General features: G+C 44.7%; 1 protein-coding gene across 9 annotated transcripts in view; it reads left to right on the plus strand.

The window, feature by feature from the left end:
• The first annotated feature begins 602 nt into the window (after window positions 1-602).
• Window positions 603-12151, plus strand: part of FAS (Fas cell surface death receptor) — a 41775-nt gene continuing 30226 nt past the window's right edge. For all 9 annotated transcript variants that reach the window (XM_039335953.1, XM_039335954.1, XM_039335950.1 and 6 more), the window contains exon 1: window positions 603-670. In XM_039335953.1, coding sequence (XP_039191887.1) covers window positions 635-670 — 36 coding nt within the window. In that variant the 5' untranslated portion in view covers window positions 603-634. The remainder of the gene's footprint in view (window positions 671-12151) is intronic.

Raw genomic sequence — 12151 nt, forward strand, 5'->3', positions numbered from 1 at the left:
GACAGGTAGTCCTCCAATTGACTCCACAATTTATGTAGCTAAGTGAGACATGATTTAAGTGAATTTGGCTCATTTCATGACCACATTTGCCTCACTTTCTTGCCACAATTGTTAAGTGAATCACTGCAGTTGTTAAATTATCAACATGGTTGTTAAGTGGATCTGGCTTCCCCATTGACTTTGCTTGTTAGAAGTTTGCAAAAGGGGATCACATGACCCCGGGACACTGTGACTGTCATAAATATGAGTCAGTTGTCAAGCATCTGAATTTTGATCACATGACCATGGGGATACTATAGCAATCATAAGTATAAAAAACAGTCATAAATCACTTTTTTCAATGCACTGTAACTTTGAACAGTCACTAAATGAACTGTTGTAAATACCTGTATTTATATCCCTGGAAACCTTTTTTTCTGCTAAGTACAAGGGGGGAATTCCTTTTTGGTATTATTGTTAGTATTGTTGGCCACAAGTTGTTGCAGAATGGAATTCCCCTCCCTCCAATAGAACTACACAAGCATTGAAAAAAGGCGGGTTCATTCTTCTACTACCAATAAAATAAAGGTTTCATTTTAAATAACACATTTCCTTGTTTTTGCTTTTACTTTAGGTTTACAGCTAGCCTGAAAACATGTTCGAGTTGCTCCTTTTCTTAATCATCTGTTCTGTAAGTATTTATCCATATGCAGTGCTTTCTACCCTAAAGGATTCACATAAGGGGCATTTGGGGGTATTTTTTGACAGAAATTCAGTTGCTCATTTTGATCTATCTGTCTGTGGAGATTCTCAGACATCCAGGTCACAGTTGTCTCAAAGTTGCTTCCCCTCCCCCTTCAAAAGGTAACTGGAGTATTTTTCCTTGAGGAAGAAGAAAACATTTCACTTCTAATCCAAGAAACTTCATCCGTTTTGATGGTGATGGGGGGGGGGGGGGAGAAGGAAGGATAGGTACTGACAGTTGAGACTGGATAGCGGGGAGGTGGAAGGATAGTTTTGATGGGATGGGGGAGGGTTTACAATCTTTCCATTCCAGTTACCACCTCTACTTCCATCCCCTCCTGCCATCAGAACTGATGAAGCTTCTCAGATGAGAAGCAAAACAATTTCTTTTTCTCCCGCAAGGGAAAAAAACACCATTCAATTGCTTTTTGAAGAAAAAAAAGAGCATCTTTGAGACTTTGGCCTATCATTATGTAGCTGAAATTATTCCATTTGTTGCTTTTAACAAGAGTAGTAATTTTACACAAAAAATATGTTGGTCTTTTTTTTTTAAATAGAAGGGAAAGATACTGAGAGAACTGTATGTAGTTCAATTCAAGAAGGGATATTAAAGCTTTTTTTCTTTTAATTGTAGAAATAGAAATTTATAAGCTGTCAGATACAGGCAATATAATAAATTGCCTTAACCAAATAGGCTTATTGCCAGCAAACTAAAACCATTTGATGGTTTTCAATTGACCAGGAAGTTAAAAGCTCAGAATATTTCAACTGCAATAATTTACGATGTCATTCTCATTCTTGTAAAGAGTAAGTTGACAATATTTTTTTTAATTATTCTGTGTCTTGGGCAAATATCTTTCAGAGGCATGATAATAAGTTCCTGTTTAAGGTGCTGCACACTCTGTCTGCATAGGATATTCAAAGCTATAACATTTTGAAGGTCTTTTTAATTACTTACCATGCCAATGTTTATTTTTATTTTTAAAAATAAGTCTTTGGATGGGAGTGGTATAAAAAGTGATCACTACCAGTCTGATGATGTGCCTTTAAACTCAAACTGACAAGAAAGTACCTCTGCATCTTTTTCGGTTCAGTGATTAAGATTCTACATCTTATTTTAGCTGTTTCTGGTCAACCAATTCTAATTTCAAATGAGAAACTTTTGAGTGCTCTTTCATGTGAAAAAGTCCCTGCAGTTAAACAAAGTTGCACACCAAGAAAGCTCTTTTGGATGAACTAGCTTTTTATGAAAAAGGACATTTCTATTCAGAGTAGGAGTGTAATATTCAGACATGCATTTCTATCCACCCAGCAGATATTTCCTCCCTGTTTTGAAGTAACGTAGCCCCATCCTAATAGATTATCTGGCATTCTATGGGAGAGAAAGCTCTTATATGTGAACAGTCCTCGGCTTAACTTCTCCTTACATGAGAAAATAAAAAAGATCATGTTTAACTGAATAAAAGAAAAGGGAATTTTGTGTTAGCACTGTTGTGTTGACTGAGAAATGCAGGTCCATGATGGTGCTAGGAATAGAAAAAAATGAGTAAGCTTCCATCCCATTGCTATGGCCATTGTCTTGATGCTTTAATCATATCCCCCAGACATCCCAGAGGGATGAGTTTGTACAGGGTATGTTGTGTACAGTTACCTACCCCTAATACTGCTGGAATAAAGGCATAAACATCAGAAAGGAGAATACACAGGAGAATAAAAGCATGTATTTCTAGACCAGGTGGCAAGGAACACAGGGTTTATGAAGAAGGACTGTGCAAACCTTTGGGAAGAAATGTCTGACATTTCTTTTCAAATAATAAAAACAGTCAGATCCTTTTTTCCAGGCTGTTACTATTGGGAAATTGTTTCTGGGTGATGTTGAATGCATGTGAACGCACAACCACTTCCTTTATGTTATTCCCCCTGGAGCAATCATGTATATGGAGAGAGCTGGAGACTGGTTCCAAAACTGTCACATCATTCTGGCAAAAGATGCAGCTGCTTTAATGATTCAGAAAGAGATTTTTCATGTGTGCTCTGCACATGCTGAAGCACTTTTTTTGTAAGGATATGTACAGCCATACTACTTAAGGATTAAACCTGGTTCTTGTTTATTATAAGGTTCATTCTTGGTCTCTACACTGGGCCATTTCAGAATATCCCAAAAACTGTCTATCCTCATATGTCAGGAGCTACACGACTATCTGTTCCTTAGACCCTGATGCAGGGGATGACCAGGCTGGACCTGAGGGAGGGGTCAAATGATCACAAGTCTTGAGTCCCTCAAGCAAAGAGATCTAAGTCCAACCCACCTTGAATTCCACTGACTCTTATCTACCACCAATTTGCTTTGACCATTAATAGTTCAGATTCTTGTAGAAAGCATTAGTAGACAATAAACCTATATCCATTTGAACTGCCTGGACTTCTGATTTCTTGAATTTGACACTTTTCAGGTACACATTTATGGCAAACTGACAATCAAACTATGAAATGGTGCAGCCAAATGCTCAATTTGTTTTTCTCCCTGTACTATCATCATACAAGGCAGGAAACTGCAACCTGTTTATTCTGTATAGCAAAAAGAGGGGTGCTTTCAGGATTACATAACAAATTGAGAGTCCCCCAATACACAAATTAACATACAGTAGCTTTTATGAACCTTTATATACTTTTATATACATATGTACTTTAAAAATCAAAGGCACATGATCATTAGCAAGCACTAGGCAACAAGCAACTAAGTATTCACACCTCTGTAAAAGGTGGCCTTCCCAGAAAGTAGGTTTATTATTAAAATATTATTGCCCTTGCCCACAAATTGTGGCAAGTTCTTAAAGAGATGGGAGTACCAGACCATCTTATTTGTCTCCTCAGAAACCTATATGCAGATCAAGAAGCAACAGTGCGAACTGGACACGGAACCACTGATTGGTTCAAAATTGGGAAAGGAGTCTGGCTCAGGCTGTATTCTGTTGCCCTGCCTAGTTAACTTATGCAGAGCACATCATGAGAAAGGCAGGGCTAGATGAATCAAAAATTGGAATTAAGATTTCCGGGAGAAATATCAACAACCTAAGATATGCAGATGATACCACTCTAATTGCAAAAAGTGAAGAGGAACTAAAGAGCCTCTTGATGTGGGTAAAGAAGGAGAGTGCAAAAGTTAGCTTGAAACTCAACATTAAGAAAACCAAAATCATGGCATCCGGCCCTCTCAATTCCTGGCAAATAGATGGAGAAGAAATGGAGGTACTGACAGATTTTATCTTCCTGGGCTCCAAGATCACCACAGATGGGGACTGCAGCCAAGAAATTAATAGACGTTTGTTCCGGGGAAAGAAAGCTATGGCAAATCTAGACAACATACTAAAAAGCAGAGGCATCTCTCTGCCAACAAAAGTACATATAGTCAAGGCCATGGTTTTCCAAGTTGCAATGTATGGTGTGAAAGTTGGACCATAAGAAAGGCTGAGCAAAAGAATTGAGGCCTTTGAACTATGGTGCTGGAGAAGACTCCTGCAAGTCCTCTGGACTGCAAGGTGATCAAATCGGTCAGTCCTAGACCTCTAAAGAGCAACCCTGACTGCTCTTTAGAAGGCCAGATCCTGAAGTTGAAACTCAAGTACTTTAGCCACCTAATGAGAAGGAAAGACTCACTGGAGAAGAGCCTAATGCTGGGAAAGATTGAGGGCAATAGAAGAAGGAGATGACAGAGAATGAGGTGGCTGGATGGAATCACTGAAGCAGTAGACGTGAGCTTAAATGGACTCCAGAAGATGGTAGAGGACAGGAAAGCCTGGAGGAATGTTGTCCATGGGGTCGCGATGGGTCAGACATGACTTTGCAACTAACAACAACCTTCTGTCCCAACTGAAGAGGCTGATAATTAAGCATGCAAACTTTCCAGCTAATTTATCTGGAACAGGAAAGGAACAATAGCACATTCTAACTAAACTGTTTACAATAGGAAGATGGCCCAGTCCTGTTTCCACTGCCTCCATCCTTCAGGATGGTACATGTTCTTTGATAAGGCTATCACCAGTGGTGGGATTCAGCCAGTTCACACCACTTCGGCAGAACCGCTAGCTATGTTTTTGCTGCGCAGGCCCAGAATGGACTTCCGGAAGCAGCATCCACACAGAGAACCGGTTGTTAACGTATTTGAATCCCACTATTCTGGATCGTGTAACTCTATGTAACCCTGACTAGATCATATAGATCCGTACATAAGAATGTCTGGCATTTATTGGGTTAAGTGCTGTCTCCTTAAGAGATGGCTTACAGGAAATGTAGTTTTAGCTAGTTAGCCATCCCATGTTAATGGGTCAGTGGGAGGAGTTTCTAAAGGGCATTGGGAGATTTCCTGGACACAGGCCAGATTGGAATGTCTTTGTCTAAAGAGAAGCATGGGCCATCGGATGTCACCCGATGACCCTGTTCCACTAAAGATGCTATGGAGAGAGCATTATCTTCTCACCTATGGGAATGAATAGAGATGTATTTTCCAGAAGAAACAACCAGCAAAAATGCAAGTAATCTCTCTGAATAAATATATTTTTGTTATGAAATTATTCCTATTGAGTTTATCTGTCTGACCCAGTTTTACAATGCAATTTAATTCTGGTTGTCAGAACAGTGAGAAGATACATCCTTCTTTATATAAGCTTTATAAAAGCAAAAGTAATTTGATATGGCTAATTCCTCCAATCACCTGCAACAGTAATTTGAATCATCCTCAGATTAACTTCAACCTCAGCGTTGTTTCTTAAAGCATCTGTCTGCATTAGTGGGAAATTATACCCTTCTCTATATTAATTCTGCAAAGAAAGTATTGTAATTTAGCAAGGCTTCATCTCTGCATTTGACTCTGAAGTAAGAGAAGCAAAGTTATAAGTGACTGCCTTGAAGCTTGCTAGCAGCCAAAGTAGAGAAATGCAAAATACACTTGTTCTGAAATGCTATTGAATTAGTTCACTAGGCTGTTGCATGTAAAGACTGTATTATGAATCAAAGAGATCTTGGATGCAATCAAGCCTTTCCAAAAGGTTCCTGCCTATTGCTTCTCATCCTAAGAACCCCTTGCATGTGAAAGCGGCATTTCTAAGATCAAAGGAGCATAGGCATTCACAGCTTAGGGCAATGAGAGAGTTGTTTCAAAAGATTGTCTGTGAACCCATTTCCGTTTGCCAAAGAGTTGTGTGTGTTATTAGCTGCTTCAGTAAGCCTTGAAGAAGAACTTTGTCATTAGCATGTGAATTTCAGCTAGCTTGTTTTGGGATGCCTTCGAATGCATGAGACTGCCCTTTTTAAACGAACCTAGCAGGCTGAAAATGTTTCTTTGCTGGAAAATTCAAAGTTTAGCAAACCTCTGTTGCCTTTGTTTAGTGCTCAGAATGGGCGATCCTCCCCCTTTCTGGCCCCACCAGCAGGCAAAAAAACCATTTGTTGTCTTGGTAACCCAGCACTGGTGAAAGAAGCTAAACTCCCCCCTCCCTTTGGAATTCCAACTATGTCAATGAGAAAAGAAAGTGTCCAGAGGCCCAATAGCAGTGCAGCAGCATCCCTGGTGGCCAATCTGCACACTATAATTTTTCAGCTTTTTAACCTTGCTGAAGGACAAGCACCCTCCACTTTGGCAATTGATTACCAAGGGGCAAGCGTGCACCAACTCAAGTTAAGAGCACCCCCTAGAGGGGTAAGAAGGTACTTTACTAAATGCATTCTAACTACGCAGAGTGAATCTGATAGTTAAAGAGGAAGTTACTTAAATTCATCCCAAGCTACCAATACCCCCTAGAGGGCACAGAATGAACTTCACCAAAAGTAATGATGCACACAAGCTGACGACCAAGAAGTTCCAGCTTGAGGGCAAATTAAGGAGAAGAACAGGCAGCAATTAACCTTGCTTATTATCATAAAGCTGATGATCCAGAAGTTCCAGCTTGCGACCTAACAACCAGGTGGGAGTTTGTGCAAGCTAGTGGAAGCTCAGCATTCTCTCAGTGGCCACTAGTGGTAATATGATAGTAAGAAGAATTTTGGCTGGCCCATCGCCAGACGCCCCCTAGTGATTAAAGGAGGAACTACACGCAAGCCTTTAATCATGCACAGAGAAACCCTCTAGTGGACAAAGGGTGAACCTCGAAGGAAGAGCATCCTGGTAGCTGACCCGCAGGAAGTGGCCCCTAGTGGTGAAAAGGTGAAGTGCGCTGAAGTACCCATAAACACAGGAGAACGCACCCAGTGGTGCCTTCACCCACAGACAGCACCCCAGTAGCTGATCTGCAAGTAGCGACCCCTAGTGGTCAAAGAGAGAAGTTCTTTGAATTTGCTCCAAAATAGCTAGGAAGTGTACTGAACCGGTCCTAGCCATGGAAGAGTGTCCCACTAATTTAGAAGAAGGGGTTCAACCAACCAGCTTAGATGAGACACCCCAACCAGCTGGCCAAGGAGAACTGCTGCCAACAGCTAACCTTGACCTGTACACTGAGGCTGATGCTCAAGCCTCAGTGAGGCCAAAGACGTCTCAGGCGCCCTATGACTTGAGGCAACAAAGGAAGCCTACAGAAGCCATGCACTTACATCTGATGGACAGATGGGAGTCGCACTGCAGACGCCATGAAAGACACTGGGGGAAATTACTACAATGCCACCAAGGGCGTAAGGAGGAGCTCTTCCCCAAAATTGCGTGAAAATTGGAAGAAGATAAGGAAGACGCCCTCGAACAATGGATGAGCTCCGAGTGGCAACTCAAAGACATTCAGGCACAATTAGGAGACCCAAGACTCGATAGTGAGATGCAAAGCCTCAAGCTAAAAAACATGGAATGTAAGAAGCTCCTAGAGAGTCCACAATGCCTCCCAGAGCCCAAGCCTCACCTGAAAGACAGACCAGTTGAATGTGCCGAGTCTGAAATTTCTTGCCATTCGCAAACACCGCCCCAACGATCACATGTGGCTTCATCTCATGCTTCTGAAAAAGCTTCATCCTTTCACCATATATTTAAGGAAGGCGCATTCCAGCGTGTCACAACAATCTCATGCCATAGGCTCCTCCTGCCATTCAAAGGCGTCTTCTCACCAGAGCCAAGCATCTTGAGCCTCAAGGCAGAGAGCATTGCTGCCCAACTCGCACAAGAACGAGTCAATACCGCAAGGGCTGAAGCTGCTATACAACAGCAAAAGGAGGAAATGGCCAAAGCTGAGACTGCAGCAGCTCTACATGTAGTAGAGGCTGAACAACAACAAAGGGAAGATGTAGCCAAAGTGTAAGCTGCAGCAACCCATCGTGTGGAAGAGGCATGGCATCAGCAAAGGGAAGACATGGTCAAAGCCATGCCAACTTTGAGATGTCCTGACACCAACAGGAAGCAAAGGAGGCAGCCATATTACAAGAGGCTCTCCAAAGAGAGCTAGAAAAAGCTACATCTATGAACAGGTTGGAAGGGCTAGGAAGGGAAAACCCTCATAGCCGTGTGTAGGCCTATGTGGACAACCAAGGTGTGTTTCAACATGTGCAGGTGAGAGCGCCACAGCCAGCCACAAGCCCCACAAGACTGAGTAGAGGAAGAGAAGAAACTCAACAGCCAGATGTACCGAACAGCCAGAGAGTTGTCGTCACAACATCTAGGCCACAAGATCTTCCCACCGTTGCTACCCCATTGAACCCAATGAACCATATTACTGAAGGCAATCGGATGGGTCCACCTGCAATGGCAATGGCTACATAGTGAGCAGAGCTACAAGATCTTCCCACCGTTGCTGCCCCATTGAACCCATCGAACCATACCACAGACGGTTACCAGATGGGTTCATCTACTGCGGCGATGGCCCCACAGCAGAACCAGCTACCACTTGGAGATGCGACTGCAAGAACTCAAGCGATATTAGAGTCCCTGCTGTGCCAACAGGAGGCAGAATCCCGAGGAACCGCAACCAGACATGACCACAGAGGAGAACCTCAACCATCAGCGATGCCAACCTACCAGGGAGCTACCCATGCACCACTCAAAAGATGAGAAATCCTCCAACAAGTAAGCACGCAGGAACTTGGGTCCCCTCAGCTCAACACCAGAGCAGAGGAATTCAGACCAAGTCAACAAGGCCCCTTGCACACAACATGGCAAGATGTCCTCAGTGGACAATATGCCAAAGGAAGTTACCAGCCAGCCATGGCGCACGCCCCCGCTTCTGGAAGTGATGCACCACCTCAACCAAACTACAGCTCACACACGGGATCGATGCATCTCCCAATATTTGTTGGAAGAAGGTTAGACATGGCAGCCAGAGGCGTGTGAAAATTCTCCGACAAACCAGGAAGAGAGTACTTATTGTGGAAGCACATCTTCAAGCGCGCCATCCTTTTTTTTTTATTAAAAAGTTTTTATTTTCCATTTATTCATACAAAATACAATTAAATTCCTAACCATTGGTACCGCCTGCCCATTCCCCCCAGGCTGCGTCCACCCTCTCTAATCCTTCCCCACTTCCCTCCTCTTTCTCTCCTCCCCTCCTACTCTCTTCCCCTCCCTTTATTCTCTAACTATCCTACTTCCTCCCTACTCCTTCCTCCCCTCTCATCCATAAGCGCGCCATCCTTGAGGAAAGGGCTGGGCCAGACGAGGAAGTTGTCCAGTTGACAGCCTGGCTAGGCCCAAAATCCGTAATCACAGTGAACAACATCTTCGCATCCCATCTGGGTAACCCTGACATCGGCCTTAAAAAAAGCTTGGGTTACACTTGACAAGGACTATGGTGAATCCACAGTGACAGAGTCCTCGCTCCTGGACCACGTTCCCAATTTCCCCAACATGAGAATCAACGAACTTCAACAGCTGAAGACATTCTTGTCGCTCCTTACTCAACTACAGACAGCACAACAGGATCCTATCTTGCCGGGATTAGCTTGCCTTGACCTGTTCAGGATACAAAATCCTATCATCCAAAAACTACCATGGCTGATATGTGACCAATGGATCAAGTTTTCTCTGGCTTACAGGAAAAGGAACCAAAACAGAGTCCCCCCCTTTGCTGTTCTTGCTGAATTTATCAGTGACCAAGCAGACCTCTACAATGACTCCCTATACCTTTCCATCAGAGAAGCACACTTTCCAATGACCAAGCGAAGCAGTCAAAACTCTGATGTAGCCAAGGGACCCGTCCAATTTGCAAAGGATAGAACATCCATTTCAGTGTACAAAACAGAGATCATGCCTCACCCAAAGAAGACTTCCGACGAACGAACACTGAGGAATTCTCACTCGAATCCTCGTCCACCTAGAAAAAGCCTGACTTGTCCAATTCATAATTCTTCACACTCTCAAAACCAGTGGCTCTCAACCTTCCTAATGCCATGACCCTTTAATACAGTTCCTCATGTTATGGTGACCCCCAACCATAACATTATTTTCATTGCCTCTTCATAACTGTCATTTTGCTGCTGTTATGAATCGTAATGTAAATATCTGATATGCAGGGTGTATTTTCATTGTTACGAATTGAACATAATTAAAGCATAGTGATTAATCACAAAAACAATATAGCAATGCTTGCTGGAGAAGCTTACTCTTCCTTGCTCAAAAATGTTGGGAGGGAGGGAAGGGGAAGGAAGGAAGGAAGATTGAAGGGGAAAGGAAGGAGATGGAGAAGGAAGGAGATTGAAGGGGGAAGGAAGGAAGGAAGGAAGGAAGGAAGGAAGGAAGGAAGGAAGGAAGGAAGGAAGGAAGGAAGGAAGGAGGAGAGATTGAAGGGGAAGGGATGGAGATGGAGATGGAAGGAAGGAAGGAAGATTGAAGGGGAAAGGAAGGAGATGGAGAAGGAAGATTGAAGGAAAGGAAGGAAGGAAGGAAGGAAGGAAGGAAGGAAGGATTGAAGGGGAAGGAAGAGATGGAGAAGGAAGGAGATTGAAGGGGAAAGGAAGGAGATGGAAGGAAGGAAGAAGGGGAAAGGAAGGAAGGAAGGAAGGAAGGAAGGAAGGAAGGAAGGAAGGAAGGAAGGAAGAGATTGAAGGGGAAGGGATGGAGATGGAGATGGAAGGAAGGAAGGAAGGAGATTGAAGGGGGAAGGAAGGAAGGAAGGAAGGAGAGAGAGATTGAAGGGGAAGGGATGGAGATGGAGATGGAAGGAAGGAAGATTGAAGAGGAAAGGAAGGAGATGGAGAAGGAAGGAAATTGAAGGGGAAAGGAAGGAAGGAAGGAAGGAAGGAAGGAAGGAAGGAAGGAAGGAAGGAAGGAAGGAAGGAAGGAGCGATTGAAGGGGAAGGGAAGAAGATGGATGGAAGAAAGGAAGGAAGGAAGGAAGGATTGATCTTTGAGAGTCATGTTTTCCCAGATGGTGATGAACTGCAACTCCCAGCATTCCCCACTCTTCCACAGTGCTTTTTAGGGCTGCTGGGGATGGTAGTTTAGTAAGGTCTGGAGACACACACAGATGCCCTAGCAGAGAAAATTGGCCAGGTAATTGCTGCGGCTTTACTTGGAGGCATTCTGCAGCTCTTGAAAATCACTTTAACCAATTTTCCCTGGTTCAGCAAAAGCAACAAATAATAAAACAAGCAACAGGTACCAGTAATAAAATAGCCCAAATTGTCCTTTCCAGCGCAGATGAAAAGAACCAGGGAAAGGGAAATTGCATCTGCCTCTGTGACCAACGGGAAAAGAAGCGGTAGGGAAAGTGCAGCGTTTTGGCTTAGGCATACAGCCTTGCCCACAGGTGCTGCCAAGGACACACAAGCAGCTCTGCATAATTGCCCAGGGAGGGGGGAACTCTGGTGGAGCGCCTGGCGGAGAGCCAAGCGGTGTTACCTCCAGGGCCTCAGAAGCCGCACGGAGAATCCGCGCACCTTGGAGCCGCTGGCTGCCCTCTCGCACCCTCCAACCTGGAGCCCTCCAACCTCATCCTGGCACCTCTTGCCCTCTCCCAGCCACCACCCAGGACCTGCCCACCCCTCCAGCCTCCTAAGCACCATCGCATCAGCGGGGTCACGGAACCCCTTTCAACGCCATGCAGCCCTTCCCCGCCAAACCCTTCCCCGACTTGTCGCACATGAGAGGGGTGTGGCCGGAGCGCCAGCTCCCACTTGGAAGGCACCGCTTCTCCCCTCCCAGCCCGGCCAGCTGGCCTCTGAAGCACATGCGGGCATCGCTGCCACCTCATCCTCTTCCCTGCCGCCTGGCTGTTTCCGAGGCCCGGAGCCCAGTGAGCCGGGAAGGAGCTGTTCCTGCCCACCAGCCCCAGAGCTGCACTGGGCACCAGAGGGCCAAGGCAGCCTCCGATGGTGACGGAGGTGGGCCGGGCAGTGTGGGGGAGGCTCTAGCGCAATGCGAAGGGCAGCTGGGAGTGGAGCGTGGCCGGACAACCAGGAGGCGTGGGCACCAGCTCGGAGCCACAGCTCAGCTCAGCCAGCAGTGGTGGCAGCGGCAGAACAGCCC

Source organism: Crotalus tigris, unplaced genomic scaffold, assembly GCF_016545835.1.
Source record: "Crotalus tigris isolate CLP2741 ecotype Arizona unplaced genomic scaffold, ASM1654583v1 scf7180000017663.5292952, whole genome shotgun sequence".
Classification (NCBI taxonomy): domain Eukaryota; kingdom Metazoa; phylum Chordata; class Lepidosauria; order Squamata; family Viperidae; genus Crotalus; species Crotalus tigris.